At 36.2% G+C, this 25,935-nt stretch overlaps 1 protein-coding gene and 1 long non-coding RNA gene across 5 annotated transcripts in view; both read left to right on the forward strand.

Moving 5' to 3' along the window:
- GRM5 (glutamate metabotropic receptor 5) overlaps positions 1–25,935 on the forward strand; it is a 282,787-nt gene that overhangs the window by 198,472 nt on the left and 58,380 nt on the right. For all 4 annotated transcript variants that reach the window (XM_035329190.1, XM_035329208.1, XM_035329196.1 and 1 more), the window contains one exon: positions 17,803–18,038. In XM_035329190.1, coding sequence (XP_035185081.1) covers positions 17,803–18,038 — 236 coding nt within the window. The remainder of the gene's footprint in view (positions 1–17,802; positions 18,039–25,935) is intronic.
- LOC118168726 lies at positions 5,902–8,844 on the forward strand. Its single transcript, XR_004751761.1, has 2 exons — positions 5,902–7,406; positions 7,660–8,844. It is a non-coding gene; the product is annotated as an uncharacterized LOC118168726 (long non-coding RNA).

A 25,935-nucleotide genomic window follows, 5' to 3' on the forward strand; every position in this document is an offset into this window, starting at 1 on the left:
TCCCTCACTTTTATATATATATATATATATATATATATAAAATTCATCACAGGCATTAAATATTTCTTCAGTTTTATAATTTATGGAAAAAAAAAAAAAAAGAAAGAAAAAAAAACATACAAACTTGCACTGACAAATATAGGGACCTTAGATGAAGTGGTGTTTATATTTTAGAAGTCTCTCTGTGATGAGCAACTCTCATTTAATATATCAAAATTTCCCTTGCAATTCTTTCTTCAGACATTTCGAAGCCAGTCATAAAAGATCAAATTGTAATTAAACTTCAGTAGCGTCAGGCTCTGGCTGTTGAATCTATTGTGGGACAGGTTCCTGCTAGAAAAATCCTTCCAATTTCTTATTTTCCTGAGGTTTAAGGCAATTTCCCCTCTTCAGCTCCCTCCATCTCTACTTCATCTTTCTTTTTCTGAGCTACTCAAGTGATTAAAACACTTTTAAAAATATGGTTGAGTATAAATATAGATGTGCGACAAGTATGAGTCTTGAATTCTTAGTCCAGGAAGACTTCAGACTTAAGCTCCCAAATCCCGATTATACTATGATCACTGCTATCACTAATTAACTTTCTCATTAAATATGTCAAATGCATTATCCCACTAAAACCAATTAAATTTCATTCTTCCAAACCTGTATAAGGTTGGATAGTCTACAGCATAGCAAAGACTCTAGGAAGATGAGCTCAAAATAAAAGCCTCATATGTCACAAAATACTATGATATGGAGAATCCTATTTTAGTATCAAGTACAGGATTGTTGCCAAGTTTCTAAGGCTTTGAGAGCTATAAAGTTATAAGCACAAGTTGTTTCAGTTTTCTTCACTGCAGTTGCTGTTCTTCCTCCTTGTTACACTGGCACTCTGTGGGTAGACAGGCAGCTCTAACTAAGACACTATATCTTTATTTTCAGAAACAGAAAACAACAATAATAATAATAATCATCATCATCATCATTATCTGCATGTAACCCATAGGAGGATGACTGACTTCTTGCTCATAGCATCATTGGCCTGAAAATTAGGTGGTGACATCTGAATGATGGCTTGTCAAACTTCAGTCTTGATTACACTTTTTCAATGATAGTCTTTTGTTATTTCCAAGACACAAAACCTTTGCTGCTCAACTTCATCCATGAAGAAATTATGTAGGAATCTAAGAAAACCTGGTTTCTGTATAATCACAAAGTTCTTTCCTGAAAAATTCTACATGAATTCTGCAATGATTTGTTTTTATTTTTATTTTTTTTAATATATTTTAATTGTGCCTTTATTTTACATTTTCTCATACTATTTTACTTTATTTCCAGTTTCACTTTTTGGGATAGTCACTTTTTGAGAGAAGTAACAGAGCAGATGACCTACTCATTTAGAGAAAATAGTATTCCTCTTGTATATTCTGGCCCAAAGTTAACACTGTTTTCTTACACCTGTCCTCCCTTCACTAGCCATATTTGCTTCAGATCTCATATGCCATGACTACTTTGACTAAATTATTGTTCATTTCTGTTCACTTTGTTATTTCTGTATCAGTGGATGAAGCTGCTATATTTCTAATAAGCACGGCTGGGTGCCTGCGGTCCACATAATATGATTTCTACATACCTATCCAGAACACGTGAATTCTGCCTCTACTACATATTTCTGTCTTTTCAAACACGACACTTTTTCAGATTTTTTTTTTTTTTCATTTGCCCAACAGCATTTCCCTCTTGTTTTTCTTGTTCCCATTACATCCCCAAGAAAAATCCAAAGTACAATACAGTAATATATTGCTATATGTCTGTCCTAGATTTTCCATAATACACCGGAGAAGATAGTTTCCTGTGACTATATTCTTTGCTGGGCAAATGTCAGCAAACACTGCAGTTAGCTCTGGGTAACCAACCTCTCACAAGCTACATTGAAATGATCAGTGGCAATGGTATTTCTTTTGTATGACCAGAATTTATGGTATATTTGGAGCATATCACAGAATCACAGAAAGTTTGAGGTTGAAAGGGTCTTCTGGACATCATCTGGTCTAGTCCCCTTGTTCAAAAAGGACACCCAGAGAAGGTTGCCCAGACACCTTTTGAATCTCAAAGAAGGAGACTCCGTAACCTTTCTGGGCAACCTGTGCCAATGCTCCATCACCAGGACAGCAAAGAACTTCTTCCTGGTGTTCAGCTGGAACCTCCTGTGTTCCAGTTTGTGTCCATTGCCTCTTGTCCTGACATTTGCTACCACCAATAAGAGCCTGGCTCCATCCTCTTTTCATCCTCCCTTCAGGTATTTATATGCATTGATGACATCCCCTCTGAGCCTCCTCTTCTCAGGCTGAACAGTTCAACCCTCTTAGCCTTTCCAGCACAGTTCATAAATTGTTTAAGACACAGCTTTATTAAAAAATAATGGTGACAATAAAATAAAGTGCATCAACATGTTACATATAAGAAAGAGAATTGAGAGAGAGAGATGAGAGATGGAAAGAGAGAGAGAGAAAGAGAGAGAGAGAGTTACTTTCTTTTTATTAAGTAGTAGAAACACTTCTCATACCAGAAAATTAATAAAATTAAAAGAGAAATTATTCTGGTTTGTTAGAGCAAGTAGGACAATCTTTAATGCAGAATTAAAAGGGAATAAATAAATAAATAAATAAAAGAACTCTAGCCTTACAGTAAATGTTATTTTAAATAACATACATTTAAAAATAATCAAAGACTGTTGAAATAATCAATTTTTATTTAAACATGACAGAGTTGCTTTCGAATGATCAATAAAGGCATTTAAAATATTTAGCTAGACTAGCATGTTTGCTACTGTGAGCTGGAGCTTTGCTGAAGGGGTTATATGGTAAAAAAGTCAGAACAACTTTTCTTGCAAATTGTTTGAGATTAACTGATCCAGAATACATATTCCAACAGACTTTGAAATGAAAATGAATTAGAATTGTTATGTGGGCTCCATCTACTAAACTTTTAAATGTCTCTCAAGTTGGACAGAAATTTACCTTTTCTCATGAATATGTAGCTAGTAAAGCAAATCCATGTCCTTAATTAATATCTCTTTCATGCCAGTGAAACACAAGAATATCTCTTGGGGCTCTCATTAAGGAAAATGTGCTTAATGTTCAAGATGATTTAGTCATCTGCTGTGGAACAGATCTCATCTTAACTGCAATATTTCCTTTTATATTTACTTTTACTTAGTTGTAAATTGTTGCTTGGCAACATGGATATGGATTCAGATCATTATATTGTGTCTGGCTTTGAAAAATTACTTTTTCTTTTGACAAACAGATTTGATTTGATTTCCTTAGTATTTGCAATGGTACAGAAATATTCCCATAAACTTTTATGAAATAGCTAGAATATTGTAGACACTGAACTAAAGCTACAGATCACTGGCCTAGACAACTGGAAAAATAAGATACAGAAAAGCAAAGCATATGTATACAGCCCAGGTTGCTGTTAGTTCTTACTGACTGATGACAATCAAGTTTCGGAAGCATACCATTGATCCATAAAAAGTGGAACCAATTTTCCAGTACCTGGAATATTCATGTTAAGGTTTGGTTCAAACACACTCTCAGAAATAGATTAATGAAACTACTGCCAGCAACAACGTTTGAGTTGCCCATGAAGCCAGTGAAAAATAGCTGAAGTCATTGAGAGTCTTGCCCTTGACTTCAGTATGAATGCTGAATGAAAGGGTACTAAATGGAAATGTGTATACAACATATTTTAAACAAGGGATCTATTCTTAAAGTTATTTACAGAATAGTGAGAAAATATATTTGTATACTTGAACCACATAATTTACTGTGTTAGTTAGAGACCTTTCAATTACTCAGCTGTCACAGAAGAAAGCCTTGCTATGAATGAACTGATAAGTCATGATAGGTTATACTCTGTTATCGTATGTTATTATTGGTTTAGTATGTCAAAGGCCTAGATACAACAAGAAAAGTAAGAAAAAATTCCAGATGGAATCATACTGCCTTGCATATCACTGTGAAATGTTTAAAAGGTATTTCTCAAATGTCACAACATCCTCTGTGAAATACAATTGTATAATAGAAGAGTATGCACTTTGTGAACTTAAAATTAATTTTACTAAAAATAATCAGTTTTTCACTTTGCATCACTATTTCCTAAAATTTATGTAATTCCTGTACATCTGTATATAACTCAATTCTGGAACGTACTTTACAATACGATTTTCGAAAGCTCTTTTCAAAGTAAAAAATGCTGTGTTATTGCACTACAGAACAAATATCTAAAGCACCTGTAAGTGCTTAGTTTTTCTGTATACCAATAACACTATATTTTTCTATGCCTTTTCTATCACATCTTTAACTCAAAATAAATAAATAAATGAAACTATCTCAGATGAATGTGTACGTTTTGTGATGTATCTGTGTTTGCAGAGACAAAGACTTGGAGATGATGATACATTTCACATGTATTCATTGGTGGTGACCATAGCCACAGTTCTGAAATCTATAGCCTGATAATGATGTCTTAAGGACTTTGCATGAGAGTAAGCACATTTGTCAGTAGTGTTTCACCCAAAGTATGTTGAGTCCTATACAAACCCTCTATTCTTTTCAGATTTATAGTTAGATGAAGATATTGTCAAAAATGGCTCATTTTATGCCTTTTTTTTTTTTTTTTTTTTTTTTTTTTTCCTCAAATATATTCTGGACTGCATTTGGTTTCAAATTTTTACATTGGCTACCCACATCTTAAGCAAATTTCTTACGCAGAACTCAGTGACTCATCTAGGGTACAGATCACCCCAGGGCTTCATGTTTATTTTTGCTAAGACCAGATTCTGACAACTTGACAACTGTACAATAAAGGAGCCATAAAAGTTCTTCTCAGTGTGAATTTTGTGTCTCACTGGCTGCATGTTTTTTAGGATTTCCTGTACTTCCTTTATTTTGGAAATAATTTATGGAAAAAGATCTTTGACCTACACACTTCATCCCAAATTGGAATCATCTGATGTGCCTAAAGGCCACTTTACATCAGAGTTCTGGTGGTTTATGATAATGACATAACTCCTCAGCCAGTAAAATGAAGATGAGATAGCATTTGCTAAAACCATCCAATTCTATTTTGGGTCTTGACTGAGTACAATAATTTTGTATTGGATATTATCAGGGACAAAATGCTGGGCTTTGTGAGCTTTGATTTGGGTATAGTAAAGTAAGTTTCGTATTTTTATGGTACTAAATGTATCTTGTTTGTGTGGACATCAACACAGAAATCAAGTCAGTGCCTTATTGTGGGAATTACAGTCACTTAAAATGGCTAACTGCAAGCAGTAGCCAACTCAAGTAGTTGATGTAAAACAGCCTGAGTGCATAGATATGTGTTCTCTTTTGAAAATAATGCTTTTAAATATGCTTTCTGTAGAAAGAAGAAATACAAGCCACTTCAGCAAAAGAAAATATGTAGCAAATGATATCAGTATTTGTTTTCACATTATTTACACCAACCAGATATGAATGTATTCCTGTGGAAACCTGCTGTGAGTCTTAGAAGAAATTTGTGATTTGCTGCAGCAAAGAATCTTTTAGTTCAGGCTTCACATATCTTGTGATGTATATAGATTAGCTATGTAATTTCAGCACATTTATTATGACACACTCTTTTCAAGAAGAAACTGGCTTTGAGAGCTGTATGGCCAGTGATGAAATGCTTGGTCTACAAGATCTTTGACTCGATTTGTTCCTTCAGTCAACAATGCACTTTTTTGCAATGTTCCTCCTCTGATAATCGTTAAAGTGTTCTTTGATATCCTCAAACAGTTGACTGAAAGAATTTATATTTATCACCTCTGACATCTGAGCTATTCTGAACTGAAGAAGACAAGGGGTTTATTACAGCAGTTTATTAACTCACTGTTAAACTAGTGGAACTTTTACAGTTATGTGTGGTTTTAAAATAACTGCTAAAAATACAAATAAAAATGTTAACATACCATCCTCACCATTTTGTTCCATGCCCCATTTGTTAGTACATGAGTGCGAGATTAAGATTTACACCTAAATTTCTAATTTGCTATAATTAGTCAAATTCTCTCCAAAGTAATAAGAAGAGTTAGTACTAATGCATTAAGTATTATTAAAAATATCTGATAAAATATGTGAAATTTATTTTTTTATGTAAATTTTGTCTTTTAAACTCACTGTTTAATGTTTGGACCATTTTAGAACACATAGACACATGCATATGTACAGATTCACTCATATTGTTTCCTCATCTGTATGCCTAAAAATTAAGTATATTAGTTATGATTAAAAATATTATTCTATAGAAACCATAAGATATATCTCAAAAGTTCTTTTAAATTATATTTCATGATGTTACGATAGTTTTAACAATTTCACAGCTCTCTAAAACAAAGCACATAATAACTACTATATAGAAATGTTGCATGCTATATTTTAAGGGAAAAATGCTGTAAATATATACTCATAAGAAATATAAATATACAGGTCTATACATACATCTATACATACATTTCTATATATATTGCATTTTCTGTCAAGTAAGTGCATGGTTTTACTCAGATCAATTTTTAACCCATTTCTGAAGTATCTCTTAAGTAGTGAGGCTGTCTCAGTTATCAGTTCAATCTTACAACTACAATTAAATTTATTACAAAGACTGTTGTTGCATATTCATAAAAGCAGTACCTGGATGTCTAATGGAGAATCATTCCATTAATGGCAGCCCCAGTAAATCATTCATAAAAGCTAATTCTGATTCAGAATAATATTTTTCTCCTGGTAGACTTGTTTATAATGAAAAATCCTTGCAATCTATGAAAGAAAATTCAATAAATCATGTTGTGCTGCCATAGAACAAACTGAGGATCCTCCTGCATGCAAGGTCATCCTAATGCTCTTTCCATTTGGGGGGGTGGGGGTGGGGGGTGGTTTGCATATATAATGACTTTGTGACAGTGTTTCAAGACAGTCAATTTTTTCTTCATTTCTGCCAAGACCCGACTTCTGGGCATGAGTTTTTTGGCATTTGCTTATATAGACTTAATAGGTACCTAACATTGCATTGCAGATGTTTTAGTGTCTGAGATGCCATACAGAATTCAGGCATTCTGGGGAAGATAGAAAATCTTCACTTCTGCTAGTGAAATCAGCATGTTCACAGTACAAACACTTATTTGATTGAAATGTTTTATAGATGAACGATTTTTTCTTTCCTGTTTTTCTTAGCTGCTGCTGCTGACATTATGTAAGTGGTGTTTTATTAGGCTGTCATTATGAGAAGTTTGCAGTTTGAGGATCTGAGAGTGAATTATAAATATGAGTCAACAGCCTTAATACTGTTGGAAAGAGAAGCTTCAGCCATATTTGGAAAATGTGCTTCAAGGATCTGAAGTAATCCTTCTCCTCTATAACAAAGTAGGGCAATCGAAGCAATTCTGGTGTCCAGCTTGATGAAGCTGGATAGTCCAAATATATTTCTGAGTTTTCTTATAGCATATACTCCATCCTTTTTCTTTTACTTGCTCTTTGAGCTGCCCTTATCTAATATGAAACCTGAAAAAAATGTTTTCTGCTCCTTGTTCCTCTTCTCCAAACATGTTGTCATGAGAGAAAATAAATAAATGAATGAATTTAAAACATCAAGTTTAAAATCATCAAGCTTTCTTCCTCTCCTGACTCCATTATTGAAGCCCTAGTGGTTCCTACTTGGAACCAAAAAGGAACTGCCTGCTAACTGTAGTGTAGACATGTGTGAGAAGGTCCCAAGGTGCTATGTCCTTGTCTATGTAGATCCCAGATGGAGAGTCCATCCCTCTCATGCTTAGCCCATTAAGTTCTTTCTCACTTTGGAGTTCACTGGTATCCCCATCAAGTGCCAGGACACATCATTGACTGATTGTTAGTGCTTTCAAAGCACTGTGTCTGCAAAGACAAGGACCAGCTGGTCACTTTCAAGAAGAAGGAGACTCAGAATGATAACAAGTCTAGAAAGTATCTTAAAAGATACTGGTGGAATGAACTGGATTTATTTAGTCTGGACAAGCCTGAAAGTCTATGCAAATGATTGCTCAAAAAAAAACAAGGGCAAAAAACAACCCTTACTGAAGTGATGGACTTAAATTTCACAGATTTACATTAGATCTTAGGAAAAACAACTTTAAGAGCTTATAAAGCTGTCTAGGCATCCAAAATACCTTTCTTTGTGGTAATATATTTGTTATTTACCTTCCGCTCATCAAAGAATTATTCAGAAATCAACAGAAGAAAACCTGCACAAACTGATTATCTTTGGTGTTTTAAGGGGTAACATCCAGGTAGATCTCTTCAATTTCAAGGAATGGCCCATAGAATTGATATGTCTGATTACAACTTCCTCCAGTTAGTCTGACTAGCTATAAAAGATTGCAAGCATGAAGAAGTAGCATCACACACTAGAAACAAAATATATTTTTTTCTGTAGATCAGACTACAGTCAGGCTGAATTACTGTGCACATCTGAACTACAGATGCAGACAGCTGTAAAACTCTGTTTTCATGCAAATTAGATGTTCCTGAAGACTACCAATCTTGCAAGTTTCCATCACAACCTTTCTCAAATAGGGGAAGTTTGGATACTCTGCAAGTAAATTAGTACCAGTATTCTTCTGTGCTAGGTATCTGCCAAATTCACTGCATAGTTACTCCTAGATGTCGTCTTGTAGAAAACACTGTGTCATGCTGCCTAAAAATAACCACTTCATTTCTTTTCTTTGAAATACCCTTAAATTCATTTATCTTTATAATATGCATGAAAAAGAAGACAAAGACTAGGAATTGCAATCTAAAAAAAGCCAGGCAACAAGACAAGAATTCTCATTAATTGCATAGACTTATAATATAAAATGAACTCATCTAAATGAAACAATTTACAGCTGCTCACCATGAGCAATTTATCCCCACAACCACCATTTAACCAAACAAGTTTACCTTTGCAAACTGGCAGCACTTCTCAGAAGAGCATGAGGACTTTTTAATGTTTTTAGAGCTTTTAAGATATAGAAGGGAAAAAAAAAAAAAAAAAAAAAAAAAAAAAAAAAAAAAAAAAGAAAAAAAAAAAGAGAGGAAAAAAAAAAAAAAAAGGAAAGAAAAATTAAAGACAGCCACTCGGTCAACAACCTCCTACATAGGTGAAGAAAAAATCTCAAATATATTCTCAAATGCTATCAGTCAGATTTTTTTGGCAGCAGTTTTCATCATCATTATGTGGTCTGTAAACAGATTTTTGCATAACAAAAAAGACCAGTGTACAGCCTAATGAGTGCACTCATTAACTGTAATAGCATTAGCTATAGATGGAAGGGGGGGAGGGACCTTAGAGAAAAAGAAATCAGCCCAACTGATCCCAAGATACTGCTGCATTTTCAGTTTAGAAAATAAATGGAAATGTTTACAAAAGAGAGGGTGGGGAGTCTATTTTTGTTGTATACATGTATCTCTTAGCATTTTGTCTAATTTCAGAAGCAGTGGTTGAGAAATATACACTTAATATTCCAGGGAGCTTTTGCACAGATCCTAAAGCTGCATTTCCCGACTTCCTGTCATTGACTCATGCAGTTTGATTGTAGTTGATAATAGTTTATCCAGAATGAATAACTAGAAACTTGTATTTGATACATTGAGTTACCTAATGGAATAAACCAGTGGTCATATTTCCAATTTTCTGTGTTGTATCCCACTGGTGTAAAAGGATATTCACATTTTGACTGTATAATGTATCAACATTTCTTAGTTGAACAAACCAAACATATTATTAATACAACACACCCTTTAAGGAGGGTGGTTTCACATTTCAAAATATGAAGAAATTTAATCTAGATTTTTCCCCATAAATCTGATTATAACTTATGTATATTGGTATATAATAATATATAATAATGTATAACTCTATATACATAATGTATATAGAGTTTCAGCTCCTGTAACTGAGGTGATATTGAACACAAAAGCAACAGACCTTGTATGTGGGGACAACAATACAGAATTGTAGATTAGGATATTCGGAAATAAGTGGGTAGTCTGAAACTACCAAACCTGTGTTTACTTCAGACTTTTAGCCAAATGTTTAAATTAGAGAATATAGAATTTCTGTTTTAAAAGCACAAAGGATTAACTGAATTATGCTAAAAGATGGTGCTAATTGGAAAATATATCTATATATCTAAACCCCTTTCTTTCACAAAATAAATAAATAAATAAATAAAATAAAAACAGGAGATTTCATTTAGAGTAATTTTGAGAAGAGAGAAAATTAAAAATATAACATAAAGAAGCATTTCTAATCCAGAGGGGAAAAAAATAGCTTTTCATTTAAAATATCTAGACTCTGTAAAATGTTAGCTGGCTCTAATTAGGAGTTTTTTTCCCCCTGTTTCTTTCATCTTACACTTAAGGAAGTGTTTTTCTGGATGAGTGATTTCTGGATGGGTAATTTCTCTTTAGAACAGGAATTCTGACCCCTGGGCACAGACATGAGCCCCCTTCACACCCCTGAGTGACTGCATCACTGGAGTTAGCTGTGTGTAGTCAAACACATGATTAATCCTAAATCAATTTTTGCTGTTTGTTGATGCTTCACACTGCAACTGCAGAGAGAATAAAAGACACAATAATAAGAAAAGAAACAAGACAAAATTACATGAGAAGCTGGGGAAATAGTGAGGGAGGGGCAGTATTTTAATTTCCTTTGCATTCTTTATTCTAAACCACTGGGTTTTTATGCAATCAACATTCCTAGATATGCCAAACCTTAACATAAACTAATACAAATACCGGGCAGAACAGATATAGATAGGTAGCTAACTGTCCTCCCTTTTTCAAGGCAGGGCCATTTCTGTCAGATGGATGTTTGCCTCACCAGTTCATTGACACACTCCTTCCTCCCTCCTCTCCCCCTCCCTGAGTCTCCAATCTATTCTAATCCATTATGCTTTTTACTGTGAGGAACATTTTCTGGTGTTTAAATTAAATCTTTCTCCTTCCAGGTGAAGTCATGAATGCTTACATCAAGATGATAAACAAATTATGGTCTTTCTGCTGCAGCTTTTTATATACTTGAATACAGTTATCACATCTCTCTCCTAGTATTGTGTTTAGTATTTCAAGCTGTGAATCTACAGCTAATTCAATCAAGCCTGTTCTCTAGACTACCTTCCCACTTCCTCACTGACACCTTACCTCTGTTGCTACTGTCAACCATGCTAACCACTTGCTTTTCCAATTGTGAAGTTTGATACTAAAAGCTGTCCTGAATTTGTCTTTGGATGCTTTCTTCCCATACCAAGCTGCAAGCTACCACTTTCTTTACTCTTCCTCTCACAATAAAGTGGTTAGCTTAAGTTGGCAGTAGTTCTTCTTTGATCTGTTTACAGTAATGTGCAACTCTAATAATTTGCTAGTCCTATCAATCAGCTCTGCAAATCCTTTTTACCCATGATAATCAGATTGACATCAGTAACATAGTCCATGTGGCTGATCATAATGGTAAATAGCAAGTAGATATGGAGTAGTTTTGGAGCAACGTCCATTCTGTCTTTTCCAAGACATTTTCTGCAATTAAATGTTTAGCTCATTGGTTACAGGGAATGGCTCACTTCACCTTTTTGTAAATGCCTTTCAAGCGGGTTAGGAATTCTTGACTGTACTGTATGAGCCCAAAGCAGCCATCACCACCATGCATATTGAATGAATTGTCTGTACAGTCATTAACTGCCGTTTTGATGACTTCTTCATAACACTTCAGAACATGAGCTTTCTGCTCTGCTGTTCTTCACTTGAATGTTCTCTTGCTTCCATGATGATTCTTTCCAGAGGAGACCAACAGATTTCATTCAAAGAGGTGGAGACTGCTTCACAACAGGTGTGATACTGCATCTCATCTTTCTTGGGTATCAACACTTTTTTGTCAAAGATTGACTTTTGTTCCTCTCTCAATCCTTGTATTTGATAGGCAAGGTGGATTGAAGTCTGCACAATAGTGCCACTCATCCAGGGAAGCTCTTATTGATGCTGGCTTTGTTACAAGAAAGATGAGAAAGAACAAAACAGAAAATCCAGGAAGCCACAATTAAGTTTTTCAGATTTTACTATAGCAAACATAATCCTAAAAAGTTGCACCTATGTCTTCTATATGCATGCAGTATAATTGATATTTGTCCTATAGTGACAGTCCTATGTGTCCAGGTATGTTCATCTAGAGGAGTCAGAAGACTTATTCTCTACCATTACTACCAAGAGTTGTGAGGGAGGAAGGGAGCAGGGGGTTCTGTGGCATATTCTGTGGTCACTGCTGTGCAATGGTCATTTAAATAGGGTTTCATTTGCCTCTACTTTTGCATTAAGAATTTAAAAAATAATTGTATATACAGCAATGATCTAAAGCACTGAATGACTTCATTGTATATTTAGTCAATAATTGTTACATTTATTCATTAATACATTTTATAAGTATTGATGACTCTGTTCTGCCACTCATTGGAGATATTCTATGATATAAAACTATGCTGTGATATCCTGTAGGTAAACTAAAAAGACCTTTGAAATAGGAGCAGAGTACTGCCCCTCAGTTTGCTGAAGGATAATGTTTACTAAACTCTCCATCACCCCAGCATATTTTTCAAAAACTCATAGCTGGGACAGTGTACACATATAAATAAGATCTGATGAAGGAACATTATGATGATCGCCCTCCTATTTCAGGTTCATCTCTTATCATCAGGTTCATCATCATCAACATTATTAACAATGATATATTTTATTTAATATAGTATAGATATTATCCTATATCACACAGCAAGTCTTTAAGGAAAATGCACCAGACATTAGTCTGACTATCAAAAATACAAACACAAAAGAACTGGACAAGGGAAAATCCTGAAACACAATATCCCACTGTGCTAGATGCAAGTGTAATATTATCACCAGCCAGATCTGCACATGTCACAGTCATTTTATCTTGTTGACAACTTTCTGTCTGGAGAAGCTGGTGAATGAGATATATGCATTACCATTTACACCTGACAGATATCTCAACAAGGGGTTTTTAGGTCTGGTGCTGCAGCTATGCAAATACTGCCTCATTTCACAGTAAAGTTTCTTCCTACTCAACTCTATCTTTAAGTCTAGGTGGGATCATATTAAGAACATTTGCCTATCAGTTAAAAAGAACACCACCTATTTCTGGTACATAGAACAATTGCAGAGGTAAATAATTTAGGTTTTGGTGCAAGAAAATATATTTTATTCTTCAGTTCTGATATCACCTTTTCCAGATTTTAGGAATATTCGGTTACTAAAATATCTGTCTCCAAACATTAAAGTCAGAAATGTGAGTGAGGTGGCTCATTAGCTCAATAAAGACAATGTTAGAACTAATGGCACATAAGGTTATGAGGTGATATTCAGTTTATTCCATTTGCAGTGGGAGGTAATCTTCAGATAAGAGAGTTTGTAGAGATATAGTGGAGGAGGTTCAAGGACAGAATCCATAGAAGCATATTTGTACCAGAGCTGGAAGAATATATATTTCCTCTAGTGTATAAATGCTCTCTTTGACTGCAAAGATATAGACTTTATAGACTTTATAGATATATATCTCACCTATGAAGTTGAGAATGCACCTACACTGCACTGACTGATATAAGGAGGAGGTATTTGGCTGACTTTCAGTCTGTTCTTCATCTCTTGAATAGAATAAGAAATAATGGCTGTAATCTACAGTCAGAATCATTGTATTGCATAATGGGAAAGAGCATGCTGCTCATAAACATAGTTGAGTGTGGGAATAAATTACTCAAGAGTGGTTTGTAATTGGAAGGTTTTATATACTATAGAATAAGATTCTGTCTATAGTGATATGGATACACACAGCATTTCCCCAAGGATGTTTATCTATTGATTATCTATTCTCTATATTGAGAATAATATATTGATAATATTTATTATCTATTGTCTATAACCTCACAATCCCTGTTTGACAGGTTACTCTGGATGGCTCACATACTGACACATCAGCTTGAACAGGCACAGACACACTGTGGGTTGCCAGACCTATCTGGAAAATAGAATACACTGTCCTGTGTAAAATTCCATGTTGTAGTTTAAAACCTAAATTTACAATTCAAGCTTGGGTGAAACTTGCTAGTACAGCAATCATGACATACACTAAGGAAGTAGCCATTCCATATGGGAAACACCTTTAAATAACTTGCCTCTTCCAATAGGGTCTTGTATTACTTGAGAAGAAAAATATGGAAAAATAAAGGGAAGATCTCAAATCTCAGATTACATTTTTCTGTGTTACACTTGAAGATGACTGCTGGTCTTTGTAACTTGCTGTGATGGCAGGGACATACATTAGGAAAACAAACAAACAAACAAACAACTAAACTATTAGATTCAAGGAAAGTTAATTTGTGGTCATATGAGGAGAAAAGTGAGATAATGATTCTATGATTCTATAAGAGTCAAATGGTCCATTTCAAACTACAAGCATATATGCACAAGGGCATAAGTGAAAAGTATCAAGAGGTTGGTAAATCAAAATAAGACTGAAAAGCACAGCCCATACAAGGAGAGAGGGGGTGTGGTGGGAAGAATGTGTAATGATCTGTTAAGGACATTCAAGTCCTGCTTAAGCTGTTTGGACCTTTTCATATCATTACTGGAGTACTGTTCACTTGGACTTTTTTAACTACCTATAAGGAAGTGGTTCTTAAACATTTATTTATCTAAATATCCTACATAGTCCACTGCTAACAGAAAGAACTGCCTTCCTCACGAGTGCACAGTCCTGCCTTGTGTCAGTAGAAGCCTATGAACCTCACCACTTCTGTGGGTGACAGTGGAGATTATACCAGGCTTTTGTTGGAGCTCCTCCTTTCAGCTAGCTTTGGGTTTCAAAACTTTCTCCAATTGAAACAGCAGATTTTAGTGATGGGTAATACTACTGTGAACCTTTCATGACACAGCTACCAATGGAGTACAAGGTTATCACCAGCTAATGCAGTACAATTAAGTCATTAGGAGAAGAAAGAAGTTCTAAGGAAGGATTGTGAAGTCTGTAAAGTAAGGAGACACTTGTCCTCTTCTCCCTAACCTTCACAACCCTTGCTGAGTTCAGAGAATAGCAAAGGCATCTGACAAACACAGCTATATCATCCTGTTTTTGACATCCCATAAGCATTGTTACTCTAATATGGGTGCAGAATTAAAGTATCAGACACTACTGGTGCCTTTGCATTTTTATGCAAACCACTTTCACTGGCTTTTAAGATATTAGTCTAGTGTTTGCTTTGCTACCTTGTCTGTCTGAGGCATTGTTGTTTCTACATTGTTGTCTCTACAATGCACACTTTTAGTAAATCTTTTATATAAGCCTCCCAAAAACCTTTGGCCCAAGAAGCTAAGCTAAAATACTTATATGAATGAAAAGCAGCTCTGCTGAAATAAGAAGTCCTTCTGTGGAAAAGTTGAGAAGAAGATTTATGCAATTTGAAGCTGTTATTTTTTTCTTTTTAATAGCTTAAAGTTTTAAAATGATATCTCTGCTGCAAATCTTCTTAGAGGAGATAACTATTCATAAATACCATAAATTTTATAGCACTCTACTGGATTAGGTCTAAAAAGCTATTCCTCTGAAAAATGATAAAGAAATTAATTACAGGAAAACAGTTTCTAAGTTGTTTATGTGGGAACTCATAAAGTTCAGATACTGACAACACAGCTCTATTTCTGTCAAATTCCACTCAGGGTTATTAATACTTTTTTAAATTTACAGAAATCTATCACTTCCTGCATTCATAAAACCTGTCAGATTTTGTGAGGATGGATAAAACAGCTTAAAATCTTACCAAAGATTAAGATAAATGTTTCAAAGAAAAGGTAAAATCATTCATACATTAAAAAAAAAATAAAATCTGCAAAATAACCTATAAAAAGTGCTAAGTCTTTTATCACTAGAGTCGTGATGGAAGGTGAAAACTGTTTACCTATTGTGAGCCTCCTGAGTTCATTTGGGAACATTAACTCCTGTTAATTAACATCCTAATATTAACATCTCTAAGTGGATCTAAACTTAAAGGTAAATTTTCCAAGTGCTGTATTCAAGCTGAAATTCAGTGATCATCTCTCCTTTCATTAATGTGTATTTTACTCCTTTGTGCTGAGTAAATCAGTGCATTTGAAATCTGAAGCATGTTTAATAATCCCTTCCTTTTATTTTCAGACTTTTGCTATTATTTTTGTACCACTGAAACTTTTATTTACTGACATTGCAGCTGTGTTTGTGAGATGTAGTCAAGGGTCCAGGCTTCATGACAATAGTGTCTTGTGAAGACCTGTCTGAGGTCTTGACTTGTGCACTGTGTGATGACAGCTGAGTCTCCAGGTAGAGAATATGGAATGTGCTGGGGGACCAGGTGACTGCAGCAGACTGAGATGCATGATCCGAAATACAGGAGCAAAGTTTAAACCAGACAGCAGATGATCAAAATAGAACAGAATGATACAGTTAAAGGTCACCTCCATCAGTTACTCCATGACTAGCTTAAAATAGTTAGGGGTACCTTTGAACAATACATGAAGTTTTAAAATAAAATAAATTAAGGTTGGTTAAGGTAGGTTTTCCTGTTTGTTTGTTTTAATCCTTCAGTTATTCACCGTTTAGTATTTAAAAGTGTTCTCTACACTCATTAACATCAGTGCCTTTCTAGAGAAGAAAAAAAAAAAAAAAAAGTAAAAAAGAATATGAGAATATTCTACAGTTCTGTGACAGTAAGACCTGGGGCTTTTGAAAATCTGAAATATCATACTCATGATAAAAGAGCAGAAATCTGCATTGCTCTAATGAGATATGCATATTTTTAACAGAGCTGAGTGAAACTTCATAAATGTCAGTACTTCCATGGAACTCCATTATGAAACCAGAGGGGAATTACCCTAAGAAGTTCGGGACATTTTGTTTGATTTGGGTTTTCAGTCACTTCTGTTAGCTACTTGTGGTCAGAGTGCTGCAAGCAGAGAGGTTAATCAAAGGGAATTAAAATTCTATGTGTGGTACAGTACCACACAAGATCCATAATACTCCAACCACCAACAACCAAGAAACAGAAGTAAAACATGACATCTGCATAATGCTCTGCCCAACTTCATTAGTCATATCTGCAGAGAGGATTTATTTCTTCAGATGCAATGCTGTACTATCACATCAGCTGAACTCTGAGCTGGCATTTCTACTTCAGCAGTGTCAACTCATTCAAAATTTGCTTCTAGCTCTTTGTTCCCTGCCCCAGTGTGCAGTAGAGGCATGGTCAGCAACACAGTGCTCAGTTTCATTGCCTCCCAGCACTGTCAGAGATCCTGTCCTCAAGGTCATCTCCTTTCAGGTAAGAGAAGTATCATCCAAGTGTCAGTAAAACACTACAATTTTTCTTCCCAGAGCTCAAAGGAGTTTTCTGTGATGCAGAGCTGTGTTTATACACCACAGATTTCAGGATCTGTGATTTGTAATGTTGTTTCAATTATCTGGAGGATGAAGAATATTTTATCTAAGTAGAAGATGCCAGTTGCAAGCAAACATAAAGAAAAGAAAAACACTGAATCCTAACAGAAGTATTGCAGGTGGTTTACTAAACTGCACACAGAATCACAAGTGTGGGTATGTGCTCTTAGGATCCTAATTTTGTTTTTGAGGAAGCTCTTTTCTTATTCCATAGAATTGTCAATGTTGTCTCTCTTTCATTTATCCCTGCAGTGATGGCTGGGCAGACAGGTACGATGTGACAGATGGGTATCAGCGTGAAGCTGTTGGTGGAATAACGATCAAGCTCCAGTCTCCTGACGTGAAATGGTTTGATGATTACTACCTGCAGCTTCGGCCAGAAACTAATCACCGAAATCCATGGTTTCAGGAATTTTGGCAGCACAGGTTCCAGTGCCGTTTGGAAGGGTTTCCTCAAGAGAACCCTAAATACAACAAGACTTGCACAAGTAAGTGAATTTATTACTTTTGCTGTATAAACCAGTGTGACTGAAGTTCTGGTGTGAACAGGTCGTGTTGAGCTGATGCAACCTGGACTGATGGAATAGTGAGTGGGATTGGAAGTGAAGATGCCGAAATTGAAACACTTGCTTTTTACAAAGAATAAAAGACATGATTTTAAAAATATTCAAAAAATAGATAGCACCTCAGTAACTAACGCCTCTCTAAATTTGAAAATCTAGATGCTAGTGTGCTGTTACAGTCATCTAAATACTTTCAAAAATCTTGTCCTCCTAAATTCAATGCTTCTTTTCTGAAACAAGGCTAACTATATTTATTTAAGGCACAAGAGCAATCAGAGAGTTAATACACTAAAAATTATCTGAAGTCCACATGGTAATGATGAAGATCATTTATGTATTTCAGATAGAAGACTAGTTGGTTTGAAGGATTTCATTAAGTTTTCTTTCAGATGTCTTATAAGTCTTTTTAAGAATCCCCAATCTTCAGCATTCAACTGACTTTTCCCTAGTATTTTTCTTCTGCTATCCTTCCAACACAGCCTGACACAGGTTTTATTTGCTCTATTGACAGGTACTGCATATTGAGTAGTAAACTTCATTGATTTCCCCACGATAATGTAGATATTTTTCCTGAGATACCAGTACAGTGGATATGACTGGCTACAAGCTAATAAAAACCTCTTTTCTATCAATGTGATGCATTAGCAGTGACATTTCAGATTTATTTTTTGGAGTATCCTTTATTTTACTGACTTTTTACCAGCACTGGGAGAATCTAATTTCTGTTTTATATGAAAGATTGAGAAGTGTGAAACATGTGTGCCTACAGAGTCTTTTATAGTGCCTAAAATAAAATTCACCGCTGAAAAAAATATATATATATATATATCTCAGGGGTGCAGAGAGATGTTATTTTAAACATGAAGTTATCCAGTTGTGGATATGAGACAACTTAATCATAAAGCTTGATAGTACATTTGGAACAGCATTCATTGCTGGAAGGTTTCCCACAAAGATATCCTAAATGAGCCACAGCTCAACAAGATTCCTAGAACCCAGGAGTTTCAAACACACAAAGAAATGTGCAAGAATCACACTGTGCTGATTTGCAAATCATGATCAGAGAGAGAAAAAAAAAAAAAAAATCTAATTTTCCAAATATATTGTTCTAATTATTTTTTCTTCGGTTTTATTGTCATATTCACTGCTGCAAGGCCATGATGACTATAGTAAAAGAAAAAAAAAAAAAAAAGAAAAAAAAAAAAAAGAGACAGAGAGAGAAATAAAGATTATCATAGCTTTAATTCTTTCTCATTGCTGTACTGTAGGGCAGAAAAATGTTAATTCAGTTGTGGAATTCCCCAGATAAAGGACACTACTCCACAGCAATCAATAAGTCTTCCCATTAAAACTGTCCATTTAATCAGGGTTTTCACACAGAATATTGTTGATCATCACAATACACAATTTTACCATTCTGATTTTGATCTAGATCATTGGTCAAAAATCCTGAAAAGGATATTCACTGACTGTTGCTGTTTAACAACTGATGGGCATCTTAAGCTCACTCATGCTGTTCTCTCACTCCCTCTCCTCAGAAGGACAGGGAAAATACAAAGAAAAAAACTCATGGGGCTGAGATAAGGACTGGGAGACCAGTCACTATCACTGGCAAAACAGACTCAGTGTAGAAAGATTAATATAATTTATTGCCAACTACTAACTGAGCAGTGAAACCAAAAAGCAAACTACAAACACCTTCCCGCCCCCCAATCCACTCTGTTCCACCTCCTCCCCCAAAGCCCGGTAGTAGAACAGGGAACGTGGGCTGCGGTCAGTCCCTGATGCTTCGTCTCCACCGCTCTGTCATGGTCCCTCTCTGCCCCTGCTCCATCTGGGGTTCCTCCCACAGGATGCTGGCCTTCCTGAACTGAGCCTGTGGGGGCTGCCCACAGGCAGCAGCTCTTCAGGAACTGCTTCCACATGGCTCCGTACCACAGGGTCCATCCGTCAGGAGCAAAGTTCTCCAGCACGGGTCCCCCACGGGCGGCAGCTCCCCCCAGGCCCCCTGCTCCTGTGGGGGCTCCTCTCCACAGGCTGCAGCTCCAGCTCCGGGCCTGCTCTTGTGGGGACTCTCCATGAGCCACAGCCTCCTCCACGTCACATCCACCTGCTCCACCAGGGGCTACTCCATGGGCTGCAGTTTGGAGATCTGCTCCATGTGGGACCCATGGGCTGCAGGGGGACAGCCTGCTCCACCAGGGACCTCTCCACGGGCCACAGGGGAACTTGTGCTGCGTGCCTGGAGCACCTCCTGCCCTCCTGCTGCACTGACCTTGGGGGCTGCAGGGCTGCTTCTCTCTCAGCTCTCACCCCTCTCTCCCAGCTGCTGTAGCACAGCAGGATTTTTTCCCCCTTTCTTAACTCTGTTCTCCCAGAGGCCCAACCAGCGTTGCTCATGTCTCGGTTCTGGCCAGCAGCAGGTCCCTTTTGGAGCCATCTGGAGCTGGCTCTGATTTGACATGGGGCAGCTGCTGGGTGGGCTCTGCTCACAGATGCTACCCACTCCTTGCAGACCACCGCCAAAAAACTGCCACATAAACGCAATACAATTACATGGAGATTTATATCATGTCATTCATTTGCTTAATAAGTGCTAAGACACCAATGCTGTTTTTTTCACAATAGCCCCCAAAGTAGGCAAGGGTGTGTAATAAAGTGAAGAAATATTGCAGTTAGTAATATACAGCCTTATCACCTGGTGGATTTATCAGCAGGTAAGTCACAAATGTATTCTCTGTGAATTGCTTTCAGGAGAGATTTTGATGTTGGGAGTTTAACCTCCAAATTAACTTGAATTTTTGAGACTTGTCATGGTAGCTTTTAGTTCTACATCATTTTGTATGTTCCCCATGGCTTTTAAAATCATATATGTCATTTCCTAAATTCATATTTGATTTGAGTCTGAAATTCCCTCACTTCAGGCTTCCCTAGATTAAAGATGAAACTTGCCCGCCATGGTCCCAAGCATTTTGTAGGCTGTCCTGAGAGCTTCTGCATGATGATGTATATGCTAGTGTTGTCTCAGATTTATCCTGATAAGAAAACAGGAATGTGCCCTTTAGTTTACCCTTGGTAAATACATTTTCTTCTCTAACAGCCCCACATTAAAAACAGACAAATAAACAGGCTGAGGAATTTCTCAGGATCCCAAACACAATGAGCTTATAGAGGAATTCTGGAGACAAATAAAAATCTTTGCACCAAAAGGCAAGCCATTTATTACTTCTTGGAATAATGATAAAAAGATATAAGGTTGATAGATGAGGTAATTTTTAAATGACAACATCTATATAGAAAGTAATAACCATTACTTTGAAGGAAATAAAAAAAAATATTCTACATCATCTGGTTGCAATATCATAAAACAAACAAACAAAAAAAAAGTTAATAATATCAACAACTTATTTAAACAAAAAGAAAATACACACAGGTACTATTATGAAATGAAGAGGCAGTTTAATAAAATATGTAAAATAAGATTGTGAAATCAGCCATATAGAGAAATATGAGAAAATGATCCCAAAATATTTTTTATTCATTCATTTCTATCAAATTCTAAAAGGCCTCCATCCCTTCACATAAATTTAGTTCACAATGAGGTAAAACTATTAACATCAAGCATGCTTTTCATTTGCAGATTTGAACATAACCTAACACAAATGGGTGTCTCTGCTCTCGCTAAGTACATTGATTTTCTGCCCAGCTGGAGCACTGAAGAAAGTGAGAAGTTTGCAGGCTTATCTGAGTTGATTTTCAGTGTAATCAGTTCCATGCCACAGGACAGGTGCTACAAGCCACCTCCAGACACCAAGAGTCAGAGAAAGAATTTATAATGCATCTTGAAAAGGAGATGTGTAATGGCCTCAAAACAGTAGGGATTTTACAAGAATTGGATTTGTCTTCCCCTCTGGCACCAGACAGATATCTTTTTTATTATCTAATGCCACGACTCAGTGAAATTTGTGAATAGGTGTGCAACTTGAACCAGATGAGTAACTCTACTCAATGACTGTCTTCAGGTCATAAAAGGTTAATCCAATCCCTTGTTATCAATTGCCTTTACACCTTTAGAGACTGGGAGTGTATGCACTTGCATTCTCACAGGCAAGTCTTCCTATCAAAGCTCGAATTTTTCTCCTGGTGAGGGTGTTTTACAAATGCATCTTAACACAGACCAGAAAGAAAACAAAATGTAAGGAAAGTACATTAAACTCTGGCTCAACTGACATTCGTGGAAAAAGTCAAGCCTTCAAAGTCACCAGGAGCAAAAGCCTATTTATTACATCTACCTAACTGTTAAATTAATCCTTTTGCCTCTGCTTCTAAGTTATTTTCTTTTTCTTATAGCTCCTAAAAGCTAGAGGCATAGATGGAACATCATTTTTTTAAAGTGTTTCTTAAACACAGTGCAAAACCAGAATACATATCCCAATTATCTATGATCTAAGTCTAAGACAAGGCAGAGAGAAGTAATAGAGGATAATGTTGGTGAAACATTGTAACATCTTGGTTTGACCTGCAGAGGTTACAGACTTCAGAAATACTCATAGCCTCATGAAAAGGCATGATAGAAACAAGAATCTGAAGAAAGGTGATAGACCATTTTTGCAGGTATTTATTTACAGAAGGGTCCTGACATTAAATACTGTGGTTCAAAGCAGCAAGGGGAAAACACAAAGATAAATGATGGAAGCTGAGTTAATCAGAGATCAACTATAGACAGGACACAGAGGGCAAAGAAAATGAGAAAAGCGACTTATATCTGACATGCTGGGGATCAAGGAGCCAGTGGCAGGGTTTATAGGGAAGAAGAACATACTCAAAGCAATAGGCAGGGAAAATGACACTTGCAGCAGCGTCTTGAATGAGTCTTAGCAAGATGAAGTAAGTCAATTAATCCCCTTTTGATTTAACCATGTGGCTTCTATGAAATAAAAACTTTTTTTTTCAAGTATACTACTAAAATGCATATGGGAGAATTATTGCTATAATTCTCCAAGCAATTAATGACAGGATTAAGAGTGAAAGAGTTTATTTGCAGAAAGGAGATCTGGGATAAATGCGAGAAAATGTTTGTGGCTAAGTGTACAGAAAAGCACAAAACATATAAATGTGAAACATATGTGCTTGTTTGCTCAATATCGTCCAGCTCCAGCTAATTCTAATGAGGTCAAAACAACCCAGAGAAAATCCTAGAGCTTCAGCTCAAAAGGAACTTGGTTTAACAAATGGCCCTATTGTATTTCCAGATAGAATTTAGGAATCACGCATAAATGTCTAGTCTTTGTACTGCAACAGGATAATAACCTGTTTGTTAAATTGAAACTCAAATGCCAAAATTGGTTTAGTCAAACCCCAGCTGATGAAAAAGTAAGTTCTGTCAGAGCGGATGGCTTGTTTTCCATATTTCAATGAATGTGTCACATTTAAACCCCACATTCCCCAAACATGTGGCATTCCCACACTTTTATCTTTAGATTTCTAGTGAAAACAAATCAAAACAAGTTAAGATTTTTTTTTTTATTTTATTTTATTTTTTTTAACAGTGAATTAAAGGACATTTTAATTCTCCTGAGTGCATCCTGTCTCTCACTTAGTTTGTTACTTGTTATATAATGTATCATGTTTGGGCACTTGCAAGCTGGAAGATGATCCAAGCCTCATCTTTATGGCCAACATTTCAGATTTGAAGCTCAAACACTGTTTATCGCTACTTTTACAGTAATGCTGTTTCAGGTCCAGAAATTCCCAAAGGCAGATTAGCTGCAAGGCATAGATTCAGTTCTGAATTTTCCAGAAGTCTGACATGATCTGAGCCAGGAGCCTATGCAGGCATGTCACTATTTTTTGATTCACTCAGAGAACGAAGCAGTATGGCGCTGATGACTGCTATATATTCTGTTATACCTATTTGAAAGACTTTATATATATATATATATATATATATATATTTAAAACCTGATTTTAACATCCCTGAAACTCAAACCCTTGAATAACTGCAGTCTTCCCATTACTATTACTGATTTCCAAAATCTGACTACAAAGCTACATCTTTTTTCTATCACTTTATGCTCCCTGCCTTCCTCCTTCCATACATTAGGATCCTTTGATGATATACCATTCAACTGTGGTTATATCCTTTATGCTACCATTCCTTTTCTCACTGCTTTTCTGAACCCTGAAAACTACCTAGAAGATATTAATACAATTGTACTGGTAGACCACGTCTCTTTAGCCTTAACAATAAATGCAAAGTGTAATTAGATGTATCCAGATTATGGATGTTTCCTATTAGATGGATGAATTAGAGTAATTCCCATAATTCTCTTCTCACAAAAATTCAGCTTCCTGCATAGATTCATATACTTCACACAAGCATGTTTACAAGTGCAGAAAGTTTTAGGCCCACTTTTAATGTGCTCTTGCTTCTGTCGCAGTTGTATTTAATTGCAATTTATGATCAAATAAATTGAATTCCATAGAAGGTGGAATAATAATATTATTCCTAAGAAAATGGTGTGAGGTAATGGATATCCATTTATTTACCTTCTTCTGAGACTTATGGTCACTGTTACCTTTTTCTCTGATGTTACTGAGCTTGACAACAGAACCCACAATTTTGTTAGTATGCAAGCACCCAAGGACGGAGGTCAACCACCAGGCAGACTTGTGAGAGCCCAGAATACACCTGGCTTTTGTAGACTTAAAAAGAAGTAAGACACCAAAGTCAACTAAGCATGTTAAAAACATCTTCTGGAAGTACTGTCTGCATTTTTGAACAGTGAAGAAAACATTTTGTGCTGATCAAAAACATTTTGCAAGCACCAAGTTACAGGATGAGGGGAAATAGTCTCAAGTTGCCAACCAGGCAAGTTGCCAAAAAACTCCTCCAACCAGGGGAGGTTTACGTTGGACATTAGGATAAATTTCTTTACTGAAAGTGTTGTGCATCATTGGAACAGGCTGCCCAAGTGTGTGGTTGAGTCACAAAAAAAAAAAAAAGGCAACTTGTTCTGCATGTTGGAAAAAATATTCTCCCATATTCTCTCACATTTCTTTCACTTGCTTCTCCTTGCATAAAGAAATAAAGAGGGGGTTTCTGGGAATTTCAAATATTTTCACTCTTTCCTTTACCTTTTCTTAATTCTTCAAACTTCAAAGTATTTTCAACTTTAGAAAAGTTAGAAAACAGGCAAAGCATATTAAGCAATGGTAGCTTTGCAGTCTTTAGCACCCAAGTTGGTGAGGCTTCCAGATGTCACACCAGCTGGCAAAGAGAAGAACAGACAAAATACTATCTTATCTTCCTGTGACAGAGTGACAGAATTTATTGAAGAATAATGGCAAGGAGGATGGAATTAGATGATCTTTAAGGTTCATTTCCAAAGCAAACCATTATGTGATTCTATAATTCGATGAATATTTTCCAAAAACCTGCATTGCAAGTACAGGAAATAACTGAAATTTCAGAATTTCCTGCAAGGGCCGTTTATTTTATTTTGCCGTGCCCAGCAGGTGGAGCCACAGCTGGGACAGCCGGAGCCTTGGGGGTGTGGCGTCCGCTGCGTAGCAAAAGCGGGCCTGCGAGAGCCCTAGAGTGGTTTCGTGGCTCCGTGCCCATAAGAACACTAATTGGTTTTAAATGGATCCAAGACTGAGCCGTTGCCAGCTGGATTCACTTTTCTTGGTGAAAGAACAGGTTTCTCTTCCATCATCTACGCGTTTGCGTTTTGGAGACGTGACAGCTTTAAGGAACAAATCTGGACGAGGTGCTGGGCAGCCTCTGCTGAAAGGGTTCGAGACTGCTTTCGGAGCCAGT

This window comes from Oxyura jamaicensis, chromosome 1 (genome assembly GCF_011077185.1).
Source record: "Oxyura jamaicensis isolate SHBP4307 breed ruddy duck chromosome 1, BPBGC_Ojam_1.0, whole genome shotgun sequence".
NCBI classification, from domain to species: domain Eukaryota; kingdom Metazoa; phylum Chordata; class Aves; order Anseriformes; family Anatidae; genus Oxyura; species Oxyura jamaicensis.